A 26,629-nucleotide genomic window follows, 5' to 3' on the forward strand; every position below is an offset into this window, starting at 1 on the left:
CGTTGTGAAGGCATATTCTCGAAGGTTGAATGCAAGCATGTTTTCTTACCCATTCATTTGTGACTTCAATCATAACTGTAAGGGCATCTTCTACTACAGGAATGCTAAATTATACATTATGTTATGTTTCCAAGAACGCTAGATAAATTTTTAAACAGACCAGTAAGAATGATCATGTCACAAACTTAAACTGAGTTACAGGGTAGATTCCATAACTTCATTTAATATTGATAGCAGCTCAATTTAAATCTTGAAAAAACAAATACCTTTAATAAATTTGGTGTGAATGATTACATATTTTGATATAACTATCATACAGGAGTGTGTACATATATAAATCTATAGGTAGAATTATATACATTTCAATATATACCACATATATATTTTTTCTTCTCACATTTTTCTCTTTAGTAAAACAAAGCAGTTTTACTGTACATAGATGTGTGATGCTACATTAAGTCCTGAGTGATTTAAGGGATCGTTAATAAACTACAGTAAATTCTGGTCTTTCAGCTAAAGATCCAGTAGATTCAGTAACAAAAATGTGAACAAAATGTTTAAAAATATGCATTCAGCGAGGCGCTCGTTTTGTGCTTAGCGGAGGAAGCTTGAGAGTGCACGGCCGCCATTTGGGAAAAACTTCTTGAATATTCAAGATTAAACAAATATCCTATTTGAATGGATTTATAGAAGTTGATGTCACCTACATCCAATGTGTCAAGCATGGAAGACTCCAGTCATGACTGGACCGAAAATCCCTTTTGCAGAATATGAAATTCTGTGTAAACATCAGTGCTTAGGGATTATGTAAAAAGTTCAGACTCAAATGGGGAAAAAGCAAAATACAATGAAATAACTTAAAATGCTTTTCTTGGGAGCCAGCCACATGGAGGGAATATAAAAAAATAAGAGTGTATTTTGGTGAAAGAGGAAACCAGATGAGAGTCATTAGGGAGGTCTGGTCAGCCACCCACCTCGGGAAGCCCCAGGCTGGCTCGGCCCCCGGGGGCCCAGGGTGATGGAGCCATGGGGGCGTATTCTGCGCACAACAGGGAGAAGGCCACATTCACCCGCGAGGGGCAGGGACGGCCGCCGTCAAGGTCACCGTCAGCCAGCCCGGCCCCCCCGCCCCGCGCTCCGCTCAGGCACTAGGAGGAAGCGGTGAGGGGTCCAGGCCCCTGGCTGGGGGGCCGCTCGGACGAGAAGGCACTGCGTGGCGTGGCCCCATCACCGGCCCTACCCCGTCCCGTGGCTGCTGTAGTCGAAGACGCCCTTCTTGAAGAACGGCGAGAACTCGCAGACGGTGTGTTTGGACAGCGTCAGCGCCACCTTGTCGATGTGCAGCGGGGACGTCGCTGACTGGAGCATCACGCTGAAAAAGTCCCTGAGGTACCTCTGGGGAAGAGACAAGAGGCAAAAACACGGTCAAGACACTGTGGGGCGGGGGGAGGGGGGAGGAACGTCCCGTGGAGCGTGGAGGGGCTGCCACTGTCGTTAGAAACAGCGCAGGGACCCTCCGCCGCTGCCTTTGTCCCCCATCAGACCCACCTGGGGAGCAGCCATGGTGCCCGGCGTGCAGGCGACACTTCCTGGCTCCTACGACACGGCTTGGACCCGTCTGCACACAATGCCCAGAGGGATGCTGGGCAGTGGCGGCTGGGCGTGGGGTCTGCGTTCCAGCAACAGTGTTGCTAGTTAATGAAGTCATTTCCCCCCCCACATCAATCATTAAAAGGCAACTAAGAGGAGAACAGAAAGGCTAGCGGTCTGCAGGATGCTAAACGTGCATTTTTAAAGGGCACAGGCCTTCTCTGCTTTGGATCCTTCTCATAAACCAAAGGAAAAGCAATACTGGGGACGAGAGGGTCCGTAGCAAGCACTGATATTTACAGACCCCTTTACAAATCCTATGATCACCAGTAAAAGGAAGTTGTTGCTAAGATTAATTGCTCTGAACCCCGTGTTCGCCCCTCCCCCCCCGCACACGTCTGTCACAGCATTGGCCGCCTCTTCTGGCACCAAACATGCAAAGCACGTCTGAGACCAGGACCCGAGATGCTGGGGCTGAAATCAGACATGGGTGCCGGCAGGATGTGTTAAAGGAAAAGAGGACACAGAAATAGTTCATATATTTCAGGTCAGGCAAACGTTTTCTATAACAGAAAATACAGATGGGAGCCGTTTTAGGCCTGAATCTTTATTACTGTCTCAGTTTGTTTAAAAAGTATAAATCCTGGGCTTCCCTGGTGGCACAGTGGTTGAGAGTCTGCCTGCTAATGCAGGGGACACGGGTTCGAGCCCTGGTCTGGGAAGACCCCACATGCCGTGGAGCAGCTGGGCCCGTGAGCCACAACTACTGAGCCTGCGCGTCTGGAGCCTGTGCTCCGCGACAAGAGAGGCCGCGATAATGAGAGGCCCGCGCACCGCGATGAGGAGTGGCCTCCGCTTGCCGCAATTGGAGAAAGCCCTCGCGCAGAAACTAAGACCCAACACAGCCAAAAATAAATAAATTAAATAAATAAATAAATAAATAATAATTAAAAAGTATAAATCCTGTCACAAACTCAGAAATTAAACATAGTAATTAGGGACTCTGAGTAACAAAAAAATTTGTCTATGAAACATGGCCTAGAACAGTGGTCCCCAAGCCAGGGTGATCTGCCCCATAGATATTTCTGATTGCCACAGGGGGCGTGGTGTACCTAGCGGGTAGAGACCAGGGATGCAGCTAACATCCTACAATGCCCAGTACAGCCTCTGTGCAAAGAATTATTTGGTTCCAAATGTCACTAGTGCCACAGATGAGAAACCCTGGCCTGGGGGAAGTCGAATTCAGCTACCTGAACGAATTGCCAACCTCAAATTTACCTCTGAAAGAAGACATTCTGCTTAAGGAAAATGTTAGCTACTTTCTTAAAAACAGTAACAAGGATTACTAATAATTAACATTTGTATAGTAATTTACAGATTCTAAGAATCTCCAAACTTCTAATATTTTATGCTTTATGGATGTATAACTGATGCCCAATAACTGCATATCCTTCAAATGTACTCATCAATTGAGGAGTGCTGACACACATAGACGCCTGTGAAACCTTCACCAAAGCAAGGTGACAAACATTTGTACCACACCCAAAAGTTTCCTAAGTCACCTAATTTTACCTTATCTTTATAAGATAAAATACCTTCATACTCTTCATAAATTATCTTCATAAGTTACCTTCATACTCTGCCTAGAATTACCTCTTTTTATTACTGTAACACCCATTATCCGGGGAGCAAGGCTAGTAACCAAGAGAGAAGACTTGAAAACAAGGGTTTTTAACTCAGACTCTGTTTCCTTTGTTCAATATTCCTAACTTCCTGGTCTCATGGCAATTGCTCAAGAAAGGCTCTTGAAATAGAGATCAGGTAGAGGTAAGAAGGTGCCAAAACCAACTGCTAGAAAATGAACACCTTGCTCCAGTACTTATTTGCATCAGAGACGCAAAAGGGAACCTGCCTTGACTTTTCCATGGGGGAGGAAAGCTGAGAACATTGACCTAGAAGGACCCTAGGTCCAGCAAACACAGTTACTAGGAAATATCGACCACACCCGACCAGCCAACGCTCACGATGAAATGCATGTGTGCAGCTAACTGTGCAAGATGGAGAGAGAGTTGATCTGGCACAAGGAGGACGGGGAGCTCACTGCTGTGTGTGAGCTACACCCCTTCGTGGTGAGAAGCCGGAGCAGAATCGTCATCTCAGCAGCTCCTGTGCAGCCCGTGTCCCCATGGCCGCGCTCAAGGGCAGACTAAAGCGCAAGACAAGCTTGCCTTCCAGATGAATTATGACCGGATGGAAGGTGTCTAAATCCGGCAACAGATGTTGTATCAACATCTGTCATCATTAGTTCATGAAGCAGGGGCCCTCTGAAGGGCCAGTAAAGCCTAAAGGGATAATGAAAAGGGAAGTGAAAATAAAAACTAGAAATAAAAGGCAAAGAGAAGGTATTGGAGACCCCCTTCCCTGCCCGGGCAGCACGATAAAGAGAGAGCAGGGAGGTAGCTGCAGGTGATGGCTTTTCTTAAAATGAACGCATCAGTACACCTCGACGAAACCACCAGATAGAAGGATCTGATCCAACTGATTTTAAGCACTACGGAAGAGCTTTTTCTTTGCAAGACAAATCGCCACTCAGCAGAACAGGGCAGCCTTGCCTCCCTTTACCTAGACCGCTTCCTTGGTCAAAGAAATGCTGTGATTAGGAAGTGATCTTCGCGGTGACCTCGGGAGGCTCTAAAGTGTATGGGGTGAGTCGTCTGTGTCCAGAGCCACAGGCTTGCGGTGTGCTGAGCAAATTCTTTCTGGTGAATGACAAACCCAAAGGGCTAGGGCTGGAGCTGGGGACACCAGACGGAACTAAATTTCCAGGAGGTTCCTGAGGTCACAGCATCTCACTCTTCTCTGTAATTCCCCGTCATCCCGGGCACACTGCCAAGCTGGGGAAAAGTGCTTACAGGCAACCTTGATGACTGATTTTGATGAGTTAACTTTTTAAAAATTGAAGTGTACAAAGAGAAAACAGCAACCATCATGAATGTGCAGCCTAATGACTTTTCAAAAAGTGAACACGCTGGCGTGCTCAGAATCGGGATAAAAATATCACAACATTTTTGGAGCTCAGGCAGCCCCCTGCACACTCTTTCCCTCCAGGGTAACTGCCATCTTGGCTTCTGGCACCATCGATTAGTTTTGCCAGGTTTTGAACTTCATATTGATGGGATCCCACGGGGTGCACTCTTCTGTATCTGGTTTCCACTGCTTAACATGATGTTTGTGAGATTCGTGCACCCGGCTGGGTGAGCTGTGTTCTGTTCGTTTCAACTGCTGCATAATATTCCACGTGACCACGCCCACCCACTGACTGGAACGGAGGGGTGTGCAGGGGTGATGAGTTCGATTCTTTTGTCTGCACTTCTTCAGTAATGACATCTACTTCCATATAATGGTGTCGGGTGAGTCAAGTTTATTGCTATTCCTCCAATAAAGAAGTTTCCCCTTAGGGCTTCAGGCCTCGGTCCAAGACCAGCCATTGTACTAGAAGGCTGCTATTGCATGCAGTCAATATACATTATAAATATATGTAAAATACATACTTAAATACATACATTTATATTAGTAATTTTTGCTGCCTGTGCCCCCAGTGTTTTCCACAGCACCTGCGGCTGAAGGGAGAAAACTAAAGTGCTTCCTGTCAAAGCTCTCCCTCTACTGTTGATCCACAGACACCCCCGTCCTCCCTGGTGTGTGAAAACAAGTCCAGAAGCCGAGCTGCCTCCCCAGGGCAGTTCACTTTATAGGAGAGTATTACAAAAACTCAAGGACATCGGGAATTTCAGTGGCTTATCAGGGTCAGAAGGGCAAAGCAGGAGAAGGATCTGTGAAATCCAATATCCAATTTCTGTTTCTTTCACATGGCATCTTCTCCATTAAAATCAGAAAGAAAAGCAGGCAAATTTAAATCTCTGTAGCCATTAGGGACCACACAAGGCCCACAACCCTTGCCCGCCCTGGTGGTGGTAGGGGGTCACACCTGAGTCTCTACTCTGAGAAATACCCTGGGTCAGGGCCGCTGAGGAGGTTCAGCAACATTCCAGCCCCGCCTCGGATACTTGGAGGACAAAAGTCAGAGGAAACCCAATCTTCTTTCAGGAAGATTGCAAACTGGGAAGTGGCAGAGCAAAAGGGGGTCTGGAGATGTCTGAGAGTGAGCAATTGAGGGAAAGGGAGGGACCAGGAAATGGAGCACAAAGACACGCAAGGGGCCGGCTGGAGGAGGGCGAGAGAGGATGGGATGGGATACAGGGGGGAAGAGAAGGTGAAGGGAGAGAAGGAAAACAGCACGACTCTGCCGGAGATGGAGGCCCGTGAGTTGTTTTCCAAGTTGGCAAAAAAGGTTTAAGAATAACAGATATATTAGACATCTATCTAGGTTTTTTACTTTTAGCCTCTTGGACCGGCACTATAAAATATAAGGTATTTTCTTATCAACGCTTTCAGAAAATCAAGTGTAGGTGGCTAATCTTTAAGGCATGCTTCAGTACTGATGCTGAATACCTTGACTTCATAAACTGTCCTTCTTCTACAGGCTGTGGGCATGTTTTATTGTTTTTTTTAAAGGCAATCTACACAGGGGCAGTGAGCCGGGTGGGGGGAGGCAGAAGTCACTGGGAGAGATGGGCCCCCGTGGGTCTGTTCCACACAAAATGTGAAACTGGCATGTGCTTTGTAAAGTCCCCTCAGAACAAAACTTAAATCCTGCAGGGGACCATGAGCTTTCAAAGGGGAGGCCAAGAGAGACCAGCGGAAGGATGAGGGGTACAACGATTGCCAGAGACACCCCCCACCAGGCTCCTGATGCCTTCTTTCCAAGGTAGTTGTTTATTTCCTTTAACCCTTACCTGTACCACCCCTCCGAGTATCTCCTTGGGACTGTCCCCCACATGCACACACCAAGCTGACCAGCTACCTCCTTGCTCCTCTCACGGAGAGGCCATTCATCAAAGGCTTGCAATGTTCTAGGCACGCTGAGAGCTTTTAATGGTCTACCTCATTTAATTACCACAACAACTCTATGAGGTAGAGGCTATTATTATCTCCATCTTCTCGATGCAAAACCTGAGGTCCGGGAGGCTTAAGTGATGTCCCAGAGGTCCCAGAGCATGGAAGTGGGAGAGTGAGGGCTCACACCCACATCTCCCAACCCAGAGGCTGGTCTCAGTCACCAGACTGTCGTCCACGGCATCCACCAGCCCCCTCTTCTCTGGTTGACCCCCGTCTCCGGGCACTGCGCTCGCTGGGCCAGGCCGATAGCGCTGGGCATCTCAGCTGCTTGGGCCAGATGCTGCCTTGCCCGGCCTGACGGCGCTCTCATGGGGACAGGGACACAGGGTTGTCTAGAGTGAATGTTCCACACAAGCCTGGGGCAGAGACCCCTTTCCTGTGAGGCTTCTACTCTTCGACACAGAGTCCTACGCAGCTCTGCTCATGCTGCCGTATCTTCCTGGCCATTTTTTGACTGCCCTTCCTCTGTTTCCCTTCCCAAACAGCATTCACATTCCCTTCCGAAAAATACCTTCCCCTTCTTCGGGGATTGGTTATCCGGCTGACTTACGGCAGAGGATTGGTGATTTTTTTTCCCATTCACAGTCTGGGATGGGTACCTCATACCCAAACTGCTAATCAAGATACCACTTGGGGCCTGCTGGGACCAAAGGGTCCTCTGGGGCAAGCCTCTTCCAGACTGCGGAGCTGGTGCCATAGAGCATTTTAAGAGTTTACGTAAGAAAGTCAGGGCAGATGCAGAAGAGTTTCTGATCTGCCCATTCTGTCTGTGGTCTTTGTAAGGAAGTGGGCCTATAAAGTCATTTTCTACTGTTTGCCATAAAGTTAACTGACAATCCCCTGGGGTGCTGGCAGGTACCCATCAGGAATCAGAGGAAGCCTTCCATCTACACCACATCCAACTCCTGGGGGGCCAGTCTGTTGTGGGATCAAGGCATCTGCCCAGGGCACTTCTCTTAGGAAGAGGTCAATCCTAAGAGGCTTTCAGATGGGTCAGTGCATCCCAGAGGTCCATTCCCACCCAAGCATTCAGCTGGAAGCCTCCTGCCCCAAACCCAGATACACACAGGGGCCAATTTTTAAAATTCCAACACCATTTCAAAACACAACCACCAAACATTATTAATCTTTGAACCAAAACACAGGCTAGTATGGTCTGTTGGCTGTGTTAATGAGTTCTGAAAGGCAAAACACACTCCCTACAGCAACACAGGGCAATTCAGCAAGAATTTAGTCAATTATTTTAGAGCTTTAGCCTGGTACTTCAATCGACACACTGCATTAAGGGCCTTGAACCTGGCTGTGGGTCTGCAGGTACTTGGTACTGATACAAAGTGCCTTTCCTGGCTCAGGAGCTCCTATGACCCAAGACACACTGAGGAAGAGGAAGACAGGTGTGTGGATTCTCTGTTTACAGATGAGAAGACTGAGATCTCAAGGGACTTAACCAAGGTCGCAAGGTCGACGACTGTAAGAGGCTGACAAAACGACTGCCTCTTCAAATTGGGAGAAAGTCCTCGAAATTCTTGAGGAAAATCCTTTAAGCCTGCAACATAAGGTGTGAATGTAAATGTAAATGCAGCCCCTCTCTCTGGGGCGTTCACACCCTGCTCATGTAGGCTCTCAGAATCTACCTTGAATTTCAACCAACCACCATGTGCGCATGTGCGTGTGCGTGTAAGAGATGGGAATGAGAATAGGGCCTCAGAAACATTTGAAAGACCTTACCTTTTTATCTTTTGGCTTTCTTCCTTCTATTTTAATTAGCAGGGGGATAAAGTCATGACCATTTTATGTTATTAAAAAGTTTCCGTTTTAATAGGGCTCACGGCTGGAACTGTAACCTACTACTTATTTCACCAGCAATATTTCACCCCAGCCATGTCATCCTAATGATTTTCCGGACATCTCATTGTTGTGGAGCTCTCTTCATTTTACAGAATTTTAACATCAATCCATAATTTAATTTAAAACTATTGAAATTATTAAAATTGAAATGTTCTTTAAAAATGTAACAGGGCTTGAGCCACCTTTCCACTGTGACATATTAACAGGGAAGACAGTTCAATGGCATTCCTCATTTCCAGAAGCCATTAGCCATGGTGGCAGCTTAAAGACAACTCTCATTCCAGTAAGACTTAGAGGTTTCATTTACCTTGCAGTACTTGGAAGCTGCATCATTGACTGGTGGGCTCTGAAGATGGATCCGGCCTGGACGGAGGCACACTGGGATACTTCTAGACCCCAGAGAGGTCTGGTCACCATTGGCCACGTGTTATGAATTGACCCAGGCAGGTCGATACTATTCACCCCGTCGAGTCTTCCCAGTTCTAAGCTCCCATACGTTCTAGTCTGAACACTTCTCTCTGAATATTTAGGAATCCTAAAATTTGTCTCCAGTGGATCAACTGGTGGAGATGCTGGGTTCCTTTCCCAACACGCCCCCAAATGTCCTCACACTCTGATAAAATTGGGACAGTTTGATTCAGGCAGGTCACTCATCCACTGCGCGGTTACTGCACACCTGCTCCCCACGAGGCAGCGTGTGGGTACCGGATGTCCAGCGCTGAATATGACAGGCACGGAGCCTGCCCTTCCAGGGTGCCTGGGCTGCCCGCACCACATCCTCGTGGGTCACAGTCATTCTTACTGGTGCCGTGCTTCCATCGTCTAAACCCTGCTTGTCCTTTAAGGGCTGAATCACGGATTATTCTCTGTTGACGCCTCTCTTCAGACCCCATTCATGAATCCCACAAATAGTTACTGAGAGCTTTCCTCCTGCCAGCACTGCCGTGGATTCAGTAATGGACAAGCCTCATTTCCGTCCTGAGTAACGCGAAGGCCTTTCAGGGGGGTGGGCAGGAAAAGCAGGAATTAAAATGTGGCTCCAAGAAAAGAGGAATGAGATGCTTTTGGAGCACTAGGAAAGGCAGCCAGCCTCGTCCTGGGAATTGGTGACATTTATGCCAAGACCTGAGGGGTGGGAAAGAATCAAGCAGGGGAAGATGCTGAGGGAAGCCTGTTCCAGGCAGAGGGCAGAGCGTGTACAAAGCCTCATGGTGGGGAAGCAGAGCTTGGGGCATGGCCAGTGGTCCAGCAGCACTGGACTGTGCACTATTCAGCGTGGGGGACACACTTCTGGAATGCTCCGCCCCCCGATCAGCTCTCACCCAGGTCTCAGACCGGGGGTCCAGCACTGTGCTCTGGCAGCCTCTCTTCTCTCTCATCCGTGGAGTCCTGCCAGGCCTTCTGGGTGGAGCCTGTGACTTGTTTTAACCAAGAGAATGCACTGGAAGTAATGCCTGCCGAGAGTGAAGAGGTCACCTTGCAGGTTCCGGTGCCCCAGCTGAGCCCAGTTCTTAGTGGAGCTGTAATCTGAATGCAGCCATACAAGTGGCCAGACCTGACAGAGACACTTGGAAAAGAGGAACCACCCAGCGGTTGGTTCCACCACCCTGCCCACGTTCCAGAAACACAGCATCATAAGCAATAAAGTGGTAGTTTCTTTAAGGCACTAAGTTTTGGGGTAGTTTATTACTCAGTGATAGATTACCAAGATACACGTATTTGGGAACACGGTAAGAGATGAGGGAATAAATGATATTAGTCAAAGCAGAATAGATAAAGTTTCTTTGGTTTCTGATTTATGCTTCATGCCAACCTCTTCCAACCTTTTCTGTATTTCTAATAATAATTCTGTCTTTGCAGGTATTTCTTTTCTATCCTAGGTTTTAAAGTAAATACTTGGAATAAGTAATCATCATTTGAAATATGGCATTTATTTCTTGATATTGTACAGAATTCTGAGCGCTCCCACTTAAAATTCATCAGGGTGAAAATGCTAGCCTGTGATTACAGAATCTGAACTATTCATTACAGCTATTCAGAGACTCTTCTTTATGAGTTTAATGACATAAGCATATTATATTGAATTATTACGGTACTGCATCAATTGGACTCATAAATTTAATATACTCAGTCTGGTTCACATATTCTAATAAAATCCAGCAAGCTTTAAAAATTTTATAAGGGATGTGCATTTCAAGTCCCTGTAATATTCAATTTTTACAGGTTGACGCTCTTGCTTGGGGTATTAAGCGGCTTCATCGATCCTGATGACCCAGCCTGGCCAAACAGCAAGGTCAGGGTGAAACCCCACAAACAAACAGGCCACATCAGAAAGCCCAAGGTCTGCCTGGACTAAGAAGCTGGTTAAGCTTTCCTCCAGAGCACAAGTCACCAGCAGTCCCATCTTTCCGTCTCACAGAGGAGGAGAGAGGAGTTCAGTGTATGGTGTACCTGTGAGCTGGAAGTGACACCACTTGTCAGCTGTGAGGGGGGAGGAGGCAAAGAGCTTCCAGACCGGCTCACAGACCCCGCTGTCGACTTTGTTCGGTTAAAGCAAAATATGGGAGGACGCTGGGAGGAACCCGGTCCCCAGGGCTCACTCTGGTTCTTTGACTTTTGCTTACTGGATCTTTGTAAGAGATTGGTAACCGGCTAAACACAGATGCAGAGCAACTCAACACCCGGAGGGGAGGTTGGAAGAGAGGGGAGGTTGGAAGAGAGCCCTGGAGACACACCTCGGCCGTTGAGACCACATGGGTGCTGAAGTCCAACTCTGCTCTGCAAGCCAGCTCCTTGGGCCCTCGGTCATTCTGCAGCCACCACGCTGGGTGCGGGGACCTTACAGCACAGGGACAGAAAGTCCCCGAATGCCTCTGTGCCTCTGCTTCCTCATCGGACGATCTTTTAAGGATCAGGATGTTAAATGAGCTACTGTCTGTCAAGTGCTTCGGGCAGGGCCCAATTCACAGTGAGTATTTATTAAGTCATCGACACTATTATCTATACAGCTTTGTCCTCTGGGAGTTCATGGGCAAATATGTTAATTCTCTCCTCTTTTGGATGTTTAGAAACACATGGGCTTAAAGCATGAAGTATTGAACTTTAATGTTTTCCCCTTCAAAGGAAAAGTAGAGGACAGCACGAATCTGGAATGTTTTTTTCCAAAGTCACCTCATAGCAGATACTGGCAGACCCTTTATTTCAAGGGTTACTTTAAAGGAAGGAAGATTTAACATGTTTTTCAAAATGGAGAATTAAAAATAAAATATTATAGTATTAAAAATAAAATTAATTAAAATTTTAATATAATATTAAAAAAAATCTAACTATAGCAGGTAAATTATCCTCTGAAAGATCTTTTTTTTTTTTAAGTAAATGCTTTAACTGGGAATTTTACATTTCAATTTTATAATTTAACATAAAAAAATGACCTTATTTATCCCATAAATGGTTAGAAATAGCAATGATGTTTATTCATTTATGTGTAAGAATTTACTTTTTAAAAGAAAATAAAGGTGTTCAAATAGCCCCTTGGAAACCTCTTGACTACGGGTTATAGAGAGAATTCAGCTTAAGCCTTGATGAAGGCTAAACTTCTGTCTGATTATATGATTCACTGCTTTTTACTGTAAGCACAAAGCAAATCTGCAACACAAGTTCCTTAGCACCAATTTCAAAAATTAATCCTTTAAATATAGGAACATAAGAGGAAACTATTTCTAAGAGAATTATTCCCCTTTCCATTTAAAATGTTATTAAATAAATGGTAAACTTTAGTTCTAGTGTTGTTTCAAATCCACTAGTCTTCTTTAAAAAAACAAAAAGCATGACTCACCATTCATAAATCAGGATTCAGAGATTGAAGATACTCTGAAAATATGTGAAACCAAAAAGCTACAAATCATAGATAAAAATCTATACATTTCCCTTGTTGTAGATTCCAAGTATAAAAGATCTTCACCAGGAGTAGATTCTATGTAAAAAAAAAATCACTTTCCCTGCTCATCCACAAGAAGCAACTCCTTAGCCTTTAAAGTTTTATCATGAGATTGCATCAATTCAGTCACATGAAAGATCATTTTAAGATACATTTTGGATACTGAAATTCTGTAAAGTGCCATCTGGGGGGAAAACAAAAACAGAAACAAACCAAAAACCCTGTTCTTTTCTTTGTTTCTAAGTTCATGATTCCTCCCAGCACTGTATAAACCTTCAAAGAAGTTCCTGACATTTGGAGCGAGAAGGACAGCTCCCAGTGACCAACATGACTGACAGACTTTCAAATGAGAATCTTGCTGTGTGGCACCTCCTGGCTACAATGCACTTAAAGAACCAGGTCCTAAAACACTTGAGAATCAAGAAGCGGTTGCACATGAATTACTGGCATCCCAAAGTCTCCCTTCTAGTGGGACCCAGGAGCTGGATGCAGTGCGATGCTTCGGGAACCCGGAATGACGATCTCGTCCCTTTCCACCGGCCATGCCTGTGGGTGAGCAAAACGATCCTTCCCTTTCGAGTCTGACCTAAGGTCATCTGTGTATCGATGGCAAGTGCTCCTTGGCTGGCCTTGAACTGGGCCATCACTGAGTAACACTGAGACCCTGAATTCAGGGTAAGAGGGGAAGCTCTGGAGACTCTGGGGGGGGAAGACCCACTGCCCCTTTTTTGTTCTCTGGACCAGGGGCTCCTGATGATCCCTGTGGGACTATCTGCCTGGCACGTTATCCTCCTGCCTTGGGAGTTACTCCTCAGGGTCCACACGGCCCTACGCCCCGGGGAGAGCTGCGGTCACGCCCCAGGTGTGAAGAGGACCGTGGCCCCGAGTGGTGGGCCTGTGACCTTGCCCCACAGGGAGGATTAGCTGGGGATTTGGATTATCTGCACCAATGATCCCCTTCACAGGGGACAATGGCTGAGGCTGGACGAGGTCAGGGAAGGTGGAGGGTGGGAGAAAAGCCAGATCAAACCTTCTCTAAATGTAACACCTCTAATTTTCAAAAGGGATAGATCTGTATTTTATATAGGGAAATGAAAATAAATTCCTTTACCAAACAGATATTATCTACAGAATTAAGCATCTAAGTTAAAAAATATAGACACTGAATCCATGTACTTCCTGAAAGACACTCTCCATTAGATGACTGACACAAAGATGGCCATTAGGTAATTAGATCTTGACAAAGGCATGAGTTTTCTTTCCTTAGGACCTTAGCTTGTAGCAAAATGTCATGGGTTTACAGTATCTTCTTTCTCTCAAACAAGGGATATTTACTTATTTACTATACAGAACGACGTCCATCAAATCAACTTATAATTCAAAGCCAAACTTTGGAAACGTTTAAAACTGTCCTGGACAGGTCTTAAAATCTGAGAAGCTGCTGCAGAAGAGAAGTGACGGATGCTCAACCAGGAGGATGAGGACATGTGCTCTTCTGGACACTCGTGTCTGGCTGTGTGAAACGCCAAATGAACCCCAAGAGTTTGTAAGCATCAGTCTTTCAGTCGTCAAAACCTGTAACATCCATGACTGTTTTCAACTGCAGGGCTGGGCAAGTAGTGCAGTAAAAGTTAAAAAGTACTGACAAAATGTGGGTGGAAAGATCTTACGGATCAAAAAGAAATCTCACCAGCGAGGGGATCCTGGAGAAAGCGATGGGGCCATTTAATCGAAGAATCGGTGGGCTCATGTGACATCTGCAGACTCTGCCACAAGAAAACTGCCTTTCCGAGTAAGGAAGGTCAGTTTATAGGGACTGCGCTATTACCTGAATTACAGCCAGATTCTTGCAAATGAGAAACTTCAAATAAATGCAATTTTTGTGAACTGGAAGATTGCACTATAAATGGGAAAGGAAAGGGGAATCGCAACAACATATACCAAGAAGCATAAATACCCCAGACTGTGGAGACGGTGAGAGCAGACAGGGCCCCTCACTGCCCACAGCACTCACTGCAGAGCCTCAAGTATGAGCCTTATGACCCACCGGCTTCCGCTGCCAGCTGGTTAAAAAAATCCATTGAGAAAAAGGCGATGGCTTCATTTACTGCCATTTTCATCTTTGATTAGCAATTTTTTTTTCTTCTTGATTTCAATGACGGTTTCATAATTTTACTTATAAATAATATGAGACAGGTGATCTCAGTTAGCGAACAGACTAGAGAAAGTTTTTTTTTTTTTTTTTTCTGGTTGCCTGGAATGACTATTAGATATGTAAATGTAAACACATTGCAGTGAACTGCTGGGAATAAAAATAAGGCTATCTAAAAATGGATGGGAGTTTTACAAGGGCAAACAATAAAGATAAAAAGTCGTATGGAATTGGAACAAACTGATGTTCTTCTCCACTTGTTCCCCCCAAATATTGTCTCAAAGGGCTGCTTTATTACCACTATGAAATGTATGTGGCGTGTACAGAAAAGGATTGACAAGGGGAAAAAATAACTGGCGGAATTCAGAAATAAAGATGCAGTTTACGAAGGCAACAAAGGAGGGTGTGGAGGTTGGCTGGCACAGGCCACGAGGAGCACCTTTCATCTAAGAAAAGCACGACTTACCTGGAAGACAAATCTGAACGAACGGAGTGAAGGGAACTGAAGCATCTTCGGGAAAGCCTAACGCCAACTGGGAGGGGCTTTATAGGAGAGAAAAGATAATTCCCCAATGTTGATATAAACAGTGAGCAGAAAACTTGGTGGAGACAGGACAGAGACAGCAGTTCTCAAACAAAAGCGCAGGAAGAATTCTGATCGTGTCTTTCGGGCTGCTGCGGCAAAGAAAATGTTTGAAGAGGAGCCACGCTGACCTCAATGGAAATAAACAAAATTGACTATTTCCGGAAGCAAGAAGCTAGGCCTTCAGCTTTATAGCAACACTAGAAGATACAAAAGTAACCAGCGGAATGTTAAAGCAAGGGAAGGCAGGGTGAGGTGGGACACGTAGCACAATGCTTCTCAAACAATCTGCGGGGAAGGACTAGGTAAGGAGGGAGAAATGGAAAGCAGAGGAGAAGAAAATGAGAGGGGAACCAGGCCAGGAGGCTCAGCACAGGCAAATGGGATTCCAGAAAGAAACGGAAAAACCTTAAAAGAGGAAATGATCACAAAAATCTCCCAGAGATGAAGGATGTGAGAGAGAGGGTCCATGCAGATAGAAGCCTGCAGAAGGAAGGGCTGATCACCAAAGCAGAAGAACCGTGAGCACTCTGAACGCTGGGGACAGAGGGAGGGAGGGAGGGAGGGAGGGAGACAGAATCATGTCTCATCCAAAGGATCAGGAATCGAAATGGCTTTGAACCACTTGACAGCAGCACTGGAGTCAGAAAACAAAGAAGCAACCCCTCTGAACTACAGAACGAAATGGTTTCCAACTAATATATTCTATCCAGCCAGGGGGCAGGTGAAGAAAGACCTCATCATACGTGTCTCTAGAAATGTACCTCCTACATGTCCTTTCTTATTTAGGAAACTACTAGGGATGTGCTCCATCAAAACGAGGGAGTAAGTCAAGAAAGAGGAAAAGATGGAGCACAGGAAGCAGGGGAAACACCTGGAGAGACATCAAAGGAGGATGGAGAAGGGAGGTCAGGGTGGATGTGACCCAGGCGTACTCCAGCACATCCGTAACTGATTTAAAACAAAGTTTCAGAAACTATATACACACACACAAAAGAGCAATAGGTTCTCTCTCTCTCTCTCTCTCTCTCTCACACACACACACACACACAGCAAAATGGTCAGGAAGGATATACACCCAACCCATAAGAGCAGTTTGAGATCCTCTGAGAGCAGAGACTGGGGTCACTTATTTGGGGGTGATCTCGGACACAGAAGCAAAGGAGTGGGAAAGCAAGAGAGAGAGAAAACAAGAAAAGCCAACGCAGGGGGGTGCTGCTGAGCAGGTCACCACTGTGCACGACTGGGTCAGTCCTGCTGGGGACTCTGTGCTTCGCATCGTCCCTGGAAAGGAGGGGCGGCCGGCAGGTTCACCCACAGACTTGCAACCCTCCCTGTGTTCCCTCCAGAGCCTCACCTCCCTCTGGCCCCGGACTGGCGTTGGCTTTGGAGGAGGCCGAGGGGGAAGAGCTGAGAGACCCCAGGGGATGCCGCCAGCACAGGCTGGAACTGCCAGGCCGCGGCCAGTGTCACAGTGGGTCAGGGGCCCGGGAACAGCACACGGCCTGTATCAGCTGTGGGACGGGCCTGGGGCTGGCGGTGATGGAGGGGACCCTGGCCGTGGCTGTAAGGAGGGGGCTCAGCTCAGCGGCCCAGGCTACCCACGCTGGGAGCCAGGGATGCGGAGTCGGTCTCTGCTCTCGGCTCAGCTGCTTTTCCTCCCAAGCGCTCTCACCGTGTCTTTAGCGTATGGCTCTCTGATGAGGACTTTCTGATTACGCATTAAGCTTACTCATTATTTTCCTAAGGCTCAACAGGCATTTTTAAAGGACTGAAAATACAAGTTTTATTGCAACCTTAGGAGATAACTCAGGCGAATGTGGCTCACGCACTGGGCCCAAGTGAATCTACCATCAAATGACTGCAAAGCACTCAGAAGACAGAGAGGCGCCCATGAGCTCCCCACCCCACCACGGTCTCAGCTGACACCCACCGAGCGGGACTGTGGCATCTCGGCAGGAGAAGCCGGGACGGCTGCCAGGACAGAGCCCCGGGCCTGGGCTGCTCTGCAGTCACTTCCAGGAGCTCCCGTGCTTTATGTTTTTACAAGACTGGATTCTTATTTTATTCTCTTACATAACTCTATCTATAGAATTATATCTATATACAATATTGAATTATATCTAAAACTGACATCTCTACACATTTATTACTTACACAGTTATAACCTATGTTTATATTCACCTATATAACTATACTTATAACTGCCTATAATTATATCCACATAATATATTCTATAGTTAAATCTATATAATATCTTATCAGATCATGCTTTACCCTATTTGTAATTAATAATTTATCATTGCATGTCTCCTCCTCAGGTGACGATTAACAAGATTGTGATGCGTCTACAACAACACCGTCAGGGGCCCTAAAGGACAATCTGGTTCCCAGGAAGGGACCAGAACCTCACGGGGACACCCCTTTATCTACACCCAGGACAATGTGTGCTCTGGGGGAAAAGAAAAAGTAGCAGCTTCTGGCAGCAACGAGCAAGTCTAACTGAACAAACACGAACACTGCTAGAGATTAATGATATAAACATGACACTATCGTACACATGACTCAAAAGAGTCACTAATTCCAAAACAATTTTAGTAACTTGGCGTCACCGGAAGGAGGCAGGTGTTCCTCCCACCATCCATCACGGCTGTTCCTTCCCTCCACTTTTAGCTGTGTTTCCATCTGACACTCCCCCTGGGGCCCAGGAGCTAATTAAGTGCTTCGGTTTAGAAGACCCTTCCTCCCCATGCCTGCTGTGCCGCAGCATGAACGTGAGACGGCAGGGGCGGCAGAGGGAGAAAAGATGAAAGAGCATCTCGTGATGCAGGGTAAACAGTGAGGTCAGCAGGAACTTGGAGCTCACACCTGTGTCCGAGCAAGGCGGGCCAAGCTACCTGCAGGTACGGGCGACGGAGGAGGGAGTCCAGGCCGCCTGCCCCATGCATCCACGCCACTCGTGATGCCTGCTTCTGTTTCAGAGGCAGGGAGACATTTAATAAAAGAAAACAAATAGCGATGCCTCACTGTATCTAGGAGGAGATCAGGAACAATCCTCCAGCTGTGGTTGAACTCTGCAATATTCAAGCTTCGTTTCATTTTGCTTTTAAAGGTAACCCCAGGAAATGAAAAATCTTCTGTACTGAACTCCACAGCGGAGCACGCCCAGCTCTTAAGCTTGCCGTATTGAGCTGCGATGCGTTCCTTTCATCTGACGCTGTTTCCATAAGGAGGAAAGAGCTGGAGAATCTCTGTTGTATTTGTCAAGCCCCCGAACACCTTGTGAGCGAACATGGGCACCAGGAAGATGACAGATGTTACTGATCTAATGGGGACTGCACATGAGGTGGTACTGTAATTGGGACTGATATTAGAATATCAAAAGCCTCAAAAATGGAAAAATTACCACCGCAGCTGTATCTGGGGTGAACGGAAATGGCTTCCGTCGTGGTCAGTTTTATGTGTCGACTGGGCTGGGCCATGAGGTGCCCAGATATTTGGTCAAACGTCATTCCGGTGTGTCTGTAAGGCTGTTTCTGGAGGAGATTAACATTTGAGTCAACAGACTGAGTGGCGCACGCTGTCCTCCCTCACGTGGGTGGGCCTCATCCACTCGGCTGAGCGAAAAGGCAGATGCTCTCCGAGTAACAGCAACTCCGGCCTGACTGCGCTGAGCTGGGACAGAAACGTCAACTTGCAGAACGGAACTCACGTCACCGGCTCTCCTGGTTCTCAGGCCTTTGGGCTCGGACTGGACCCACACCACTGGTCTCCCTGATCTCCGCCTGCCGACTACACTGTATCTTGGGACTTCTCAGCCTCCATAACTGCACGAGCCAATTCCTCATAACAAATCTCTTCCCACATACACATCCTGTTGGTTCTGTTTCTCTGGAGAATCCTGACTAATACAGCTTCCAAACCCTAAGTTAGTGAAGTGGTTAAAAAAAAAAAAAAAAAAAAGCACTATTCCGGTACCATGAGTTGTGTGTAGAAATGCAGAATTCACAAATGTATTTAATACTAAATCTCACTGTCTTGTTAAGATTAACGCTGAGGGTCTTGGGCCTATATGCTCATTTCATCACTGCCCTCAGCTCTCATTCAACTGAGTGGCAAGTCATGCTGACTCTAGCTCCTGTGTATCTCTCTAATCCTTCCACTTTTCTCCACCCCAACTGCCATCACATCCTTCTTCAGGCCACAGTCATGTCTTATCTGGAGGCAGTAATAGCCTGGCCATTGCTCTTCCTGCCTCCGCCTCCCCTGCTCCCGCCATTCTCTCCCCGGTAGTGAAATCTCATCCCTCCACTCCTCTGCTCAAAGCACTCCATGGGCCCCTCCCTGTCCGGTGGTTCAGGTCCAAAGTCATGAAGACGGCTTTAGGGTCTGGCTTTTCCTTCCCTGTCTACGCCCACACCAGTCTCATCTTTCCCCAGCAGATTCCTGGATCCCACCCTAGTCTTGCTGAATCAGAATATACTAGAACAAGGTCTGAGAATTTGTATTTTTCAAAAAGCTCCTCGAGATAATTTCAAAGATCGGCCACACAGGCTTGGGAACCACTGTTTTGGGAGTCACGTCCTCTGATAACCACGGAGGTGGCACGTGACTTATCTGCGTAGTTCCATGATGAGTCATCTCTGCTCCGACAGGACCGTGAGTTCCTTGAAGACAGGAAGCATTTGAGTGACACAGGCTGGACAGGCTCAATCCGGCACGGGAAGTGGTCCTGAGCGTGGGCAGTGACTGCCAGAGTCACTGGCCTGCTTTAATACAGACAGCAAAGACCACCAGAGGGAGACCACCAGACGCCACGTGCTTCCTCTGAGATGCGAGGGGACAACAGCACTGCCTCTACTGTGTTCCTGCCCCAGAAATTCAGACGTGAACTCAATCAAGCCACTCGATCTAACGACTCGTTTTCAGAAAACGCAGGATTAGAGGCGCACGGTGAACGGCACCATGGGATGCAATTAGCAAAACCTCAAATGTGAGAATTCACTGGATAAATGACATGGTTTCATCAACAAACAGATGGTGAGAAAAAAAGAGGGAAGGGAAACCTATAGATTATAAGACACTTTAGAGACACATCAACCAATACTATGTGTGGATACAAAGTGGGTCTTGATTCAAGTACATCTATTAAAAAGAAATGAGAAAATTGGTGTGGCCTGAACACTGACCGGGTATTTGTTTATATAAGAGATTAGTTAACTTCTGGTGTGTGTGTGTGTGTGTGTGTGTATGTGATGAAAACGGCACTGTGGTTATGTTTAAAAAAAAATCCAACAATAAAGGGTGACCATATGTTGGTGGGAATGTAAACTGGTACAGCCACTATGGAGAACAGTATGGAGGTTCCTTAAAAAACTAAAAATAGAGCTACCATATGACCCAGCAATCCCACTCCTGGGCATATATCTGGAGAAAACCATAATTCGAAAGGATGCATGGCACCCCAATGTTCACTGCAGCACTATTTACAATAGCCAGGACATGGAAGCAACCTAAATGTCCGTCAACAGAGGAATGGATAAAGAAGGTGTGGTACATATATACAATGGAATATTACTCAGCCATAAAAAGGAACGAAATAATGCCATTTGCAACGACATAGATGGACCTAGAGATTGTCATACAGAGTGAAGTAAGTCAGAAAGAGAAAGACAGACATTATATAATATCGCTTGTATGCGGAATCTAGAAAAATGGTACAGATGAACTTGCAAAGCAGAAATAGAGTCACAGATGTAGAAAACAAACTTATGGTTACCAAGGGGGGAAAGCGGGGCGGTGGGATGAATTGGGAGATTGGGATTGACATATACACATGACTATATATAAAATAGACAACTAACGAGAACCTACTGTAGAGCACAGGAAACTCTACTCAATGCTCTGTGGTGACCTAAATGGGAAGGAAATCTGAAAAAGAGTGGATATATGTATATAACTGATTCATTTTGTTGTACAGCAGTAACTAACGCAACATTGTAAAACAACTATACTCCAAAAAAAATTAATTAAAAAAAATTAAAAATAGAGTCTTGCTTTTTAAGAGATATATCCTAAAATATTTATGGATAAAATATGCTATCTGGCATTTGTTTTAAAATAATCCTGTTAATGAGTGTGTGTGTGTGTCCAGTGACTAGAGGTAGAAATGAAACAAAACTGGTCACATGCTGACAATGATGAAGCTGGGTGACGTGAGAGGGTACATTGGGTTTATTACATTATTCTTTCTGGTTTTGTAATATACATTGTCATAAAAAATAAAGTTTAGGGGCTTCCCTGGTGGCGCAGTGGTTGAGAATCTGCCTGCCAATGCAGGGAACACGGGTTCGAGCCCTGGTCTGGGAAGATCCCACATGCCGTGGAGCGACTGGGCCCGTGAGCCACAATTACTGAGCCTGCGCGTCTGGAGCCTGTGCTCCGCAACAAGAGAGGCCGCGATAGTGAGAGGCCCGCGCACCGCGATGAAGAGTGGCCCCCGCTTGCCACAACTGGAGAAAGCCCTCGCACAGAAATGAAGACCCAACACAGCCATAAATAAATAAATAAATAAATTTAAAAAAAATAAAAATAAAAATAAAGTTTAAAAAATGTATAAGTCATTAATTTCTATATCATGATATCTCAAAGTTCCTTTAATGCACTGAAAGCTGGAGATGGTTGTATAACCCTCTGCAGAGCAGAAATTTGCTAATATAATAGGATTGCATTCTTTGATTCTAAGAATTCTTTGAAACACCTGCTGTTAACAAACCCGACACTCTTAAGTAAAGGCAATTTCTCTTTTGAGCCAGAATGGGTTGTAAAGGATTGCCAAAGAAGATCCCTCTGCACAAAGGAGAACTGGGGCCATGTCCTGAAATGAAGGTGTTCTTCTCTTTTCCACAGAAATTCTAACCTTATTTTGATGCTAAAATAATATACTCAAGTCCTTCGGCTTCTTCACACTAACTCGACAGAAGATCATCTCAACTTTTCTGTCTGACAGAATGAAGGGGAATTTGGTTTTAGTACAGTAGAAAGTGGTAGAAAGTACAGAGAGAAAGGGGCGGAGGAAGAGGCAACCCATATTGAGATTTCATAAGTGACCCTTGAAGAAAAAAAAATCTTTACAAATCATACCGACGGTGTAATTAAACGTAGCAACAGGTCACTTAGAATATCCTAAGTGATACTACAAGATAGATGAACATGAAGGTCCTCCGAACCAAGCATCAGTGTGGAAAAGTCTTTGTGGTAATACATGAAAATTATAGGGGAAGAGGATCTTTACAACTGTTTGTCAATTACATCAGTATTCCACCTGGCCTCTCACCTATTTTATGGTTATGTGTGATTACAAGAGATTTCCTTCCTGGTTTCCATGTTCAAATGTTTTAATTTACAAAGGTGGTCTGCTGGGTGGGTACCTCATTAATTTGCATACTCTGAAAATCACTGATTCATAGAGACAGACATCTACCTTGAGTTTGGAAAGAACAAGTGAATAAAAATGGTGCTTGGTAAAGATAGATAAAATGGTGACTTCCAAATTTCGGAGTAATGAGTGAGTCACTCTTAATGAAATATACATTATTATATGCTCAACAGTGGAGAAAATACATATGAAAAATATAATTTGTTTTGATGATGATTACCTTCCTTTTAATAATAATTAAACCTCATACTCTTAAGAAAAATGTATACTAGTGCCAAATCGACTCACCCATCCACCCATCCATCCATCTTTCTTCCCTCCTTTGTTTAGCAAAGCAATTAAGGGACAATAGAAAAATAAGAGGATGGAGGGAGGACAGAAGTGAAAGAAAAATGAAGATAGAAAAGGAGGAAATGAAGGAGATTATAAATGCATGATGACTGCATTTATAAAAAATTTATAAGATTCTTAAATAAACTTTATTTTCAAGAGCAGTTACAGGCTGACAGAAAAATGGAGAGGAGGGTAGAGAGATTTCTCATACCCACCCTTATCCTCACATGCACACAGTCACTATTAAATTCCCACACCAGAAGGTTCCATTTGTTATAATCAGTAACCTACACAGACATCATTATCACCCAAAGTCCGCAGTTCACATTAGGGTTCACTCTTGCTCATTCTATGGGCTTTGACAAATGTGTAATGACAGGGACCCACCATGACAATATCATACAGAGACGTTTCATTGCCCTAAAAATCCTCTGTGCTCCACCAACTCATTCCTCCCCACCACTAACCCCTGATTCTTTTACTGTGTCCATAGTTTTGGCTTTTCCGGAATGTCACATAGTTGGAATCATACAGTACGTAGTCTTTTCAGATTGGCTTTTTTCACTGAGTTTTATGTATTTAAGTTTCCTCCATTTCTTTTCGTGTCTTGATAGCTCATTTCTTTTTAATGTTGAGTAGTATTTCACTGTCTGGATGTACCACAGTTTATTTATCTAGTCACCTACTGAAGGACATCTTGATTGCTTCCAAGTTTTAGCAATTATGGATAAAGCTGCTATAAACATTCATGTGTAGGTTTTTGTGTGAACATATGTTTTCAACTCATTCGAGTAAATAGCAAGGAGTGCAACTGCCAAACTGTATGGTAAGAGTGTGTTTAGTTTTATAAGAAACTTCCAAACCGTCTTCCGAAGTGGCTGTATCATTATGCGTTCCCACCACCAATGAAGGAGCGCTCCCATTGCTCCACATTGTCACCAGCACCTGATGTGCATGGTGTTTTGGATTTTGGCCATTCTAACAGGTGTACAGAGGTATCTTATTGTTATTTTAATTTGCAATTCCCAATTGACATATGATGTTGATTAACATCCTCTTATATGCTTATTTACCATGGGTATATTTTCTTTGGGGAAATGTCTGTTCAGGTCTTCTACTTTTTTTAATTGGGTATTTCATTTTCTTATTGTTGAGTTTTAAAAGTTCAAAGTACGTTTTGGATAAGAGTCCTTTATCAGATGTGTCTTTTGCAGATATTTTTTCCCAGTATGAGGCTGGTATTCTCATTCTCTTGGCATTGTATTTTGTAGAGCAGAAATTTTCAATTTTAATAAAGTCCAGCTTATCAACTGTTTCTGTCATGGATCATGGCTTTCATGATGTATCTAAAAAGTAATCATCATACCCAAGGTCATCTGGGTTTTCTCCTATGTCATCGTCTAGGAGTTTTAGAGTTCTGCATTTTACATTTAGGTCTATGATCCATTTTGAGTTACTTTTTGTGAAGGGTATGAGGTCTATGTCTCAAATCTTTTTCTTTTGCATGTGGATGTCCAGTTGTTCCTGCATCATTTGTTGAAAAGACTATTTCTGTTCCACTGTATGCCTTTGCTCCTCTGCCTAAGATCAGGAGACTATACTTACGTGGGTCTATTTCTGTGCTCCCTATTCTGTTCCATTAATTTATTTGTCTATTCTTTTGCCCATAACATACTGTCTGGATTACTGTAGCTTTATGGTTAAGTCTTTTTTTTTTTTTACTTTTTGTATTTTATTTTTTTATACAGCAGGTCCTTATTAGTCATCAATTTTATACACATCAGTGTATACATGTCAATCCCAATCGCCCAGTTCATCACACCACCACCCCCACCCACTGCCGCTTTCCCTGCTTGGTGTCCATACGTTTGTTCTCTACATCTGTGTCTCAATTTCTGCCCTGCAAACCAGTTCATCTGTACCATTTTTCTCAGTTCCACATATATACGTTAACACACGATATTTGTTTTTCTCTTTCTGACTTACTTCACTCTGGATGACAGTCTCTAGATCCATCCACGTCTCTACAAAGGATGCAATTTCTTTCCTTTTTATGGCTGAGTAATATTCCATTGTATATATGTACCACAACTTCTTTATCCATTCGTCTGTTGATGGGCATGTAGGTTGCTTCCATGACCTGGCTATTGTAAATAGTGCTGCAATGAACGTTGGGGTGCAGGTGTCTTTTTGAATTATGGTTTTCTCTGGGTATATGCCCAGAAGTGGGATTGCTGGATCATATGGTAATTCAATTTTTCGTTTCTTAAGGAACTTCCATACTGTTCTCCATAGTGGCTGTATCAATTTACATTCCCACCAACAGTGCAAGAGGGTTCCCTTTTCTCCATACCCTCTCCAGCATTTGTTGTTTGTAGATTTTCTGATGATGCCCATTCTAACTGGTGTGAGGTGATACCTCATTGTAGTTTTGATTTGCATTTCTCTAATAATTAGTAATGTTGAGCAGCTTTTCATGTGCTTCTTGGCCATCTGTATGTTTTCTTTGGAAAAATGTCTATTTATGTTTTCTGCCCATTTTTGGATTGGGTTGTTTGTTTTTTTAAAGTTGAGCTGCATGAGCTGTTTATATATTTTGGAGATTAATCCTTTGTCCGTTGATTCATTTGCAAATATTTTCTCCCATTTTGAGGGTAGCCTTTTCGTCCTGTTTATGGTTTCCTTTGTTCTGCAAAAGCTTTGAAGTTTCATTAGGTCCCATTTGTTTATTTTTCTTATTTCCATTACTCTAGGAGGTGGATCAAAAAAGATCTTGTTGGACTTCCCTGGTGGCACAGTGGTTAAGAATCCACCTACCAATGCAGGGGACACGGGTTCAATCCCTGGTCCAGGAAGATCCCACATGCCATGGAGCAACTAAGCCCATGAGCCACAAATACAGAGCCTGTGCTCTAGAGCCCACGAGCCACAACTACCGAAGCCTGTGTGCCTAGAGCCCGTGCTCCACAACAACAGAAGCCACCGCAATGAGAAGCCCACTCACCACAACAAAGAGTAGACCCCACTCACCACAACTAGAGAAAGCCTGCGCACAGCAACAAAGACCCAACACAGCCAAAAATAAATAAATAAATATATTAAAAAACAAAATAAAACAAAACAGATCTTCCTGTGATTTATGTCAAAGAGTGTTCTTCCTATGTTTTCCTCTAAGAGTTTTATAATGTCCTGTCTTACATTTAGGTCTCTAATCCATTTTGAGTTTATTTTTGTGTATGGTGTTAGGTAGGGAGTGTTCTAATTTCATTCTTTTACATGTAGCTCTCCAGTTTTCCCAGCACCACTTATTGAAGAGACTGTCTTTTCTCCATTGCATATCCTTGCCTCCTTTGTCATAGATTAGTTGACCATAGGTGCGTGGGTTTATCTCTGGGCTTTCTATCTTGTTCCATTGATCTATGTTTCTGTTTTTGTGTCAGTACTATATTGTCTTGATTACTGTAGCTTTGTAGTATAGTCTGAAGTCAGGGAGTCTGATTCCTCCAGCTCCGTTTTTTTCCCTCAAGACTGCTTTGGCTATTCGGGGTCTTTTGTGTCTCCATACAAATTTTATGACTTTTTGTTCTAGTTCCGTAAAAAATGTCATTTGTAATTTGATAGGGATTGCACTGAATCTGTAGATTGCTCTGGGCAGTATAGTCATTTTCACAACACTGATTCTCCCAATCCAAGAACATGGTATATCTCTCCATCTGTTGGTATCACCTT

The 26,629-nt window shown here is 44.7% G+C and overlaps 1 protein-coding gene across 4 annotated transcripts in view; it reads right to left on the reverse strand.

Moving 5' to 3' along the window:
- Positions 1 to 216: 216 nt before the first annotated feature.
- The window catches only part of KIF16B (kinesin family member 16B), a 289,942-nt gene continuing 263,529 nt past the window's right edge, over positions 217 to 26,629 (reverse strand). For all 4 annotated transcript variants that reach the window (XM_036827060.1, XM_036827058.1, XM_036827059.1 and 1 more), the window contains one exon: positions 217 to 1,395. In XM_036827060.1, coding sequence (XP_036682955.1) covers positions 1,237 to 1,395 — 159 coding nt within the window. In that variant the 3' untranslated portion in view covers positions 217 to 1,236. The remainder of the gene's footprint in view (positions 1,396 to 26,629) is intronic.

This window comes from Balaenoptera musculus, chromosome 15 (assembly GCF_009873245.2).
Source record: "Balaenoptera musculus isolate JJ_BM4_2016_0621 chromosome 15, mBalMus1.pri.v3, whole genome shotgun sequence".
NCBI classification, from domain to species: Eukaryota; Metazoa; Chordata; class Mammalia; order Artiodactyla; family Balaenopteridae; genus Balaenoptera; species Balaenoptera musculus.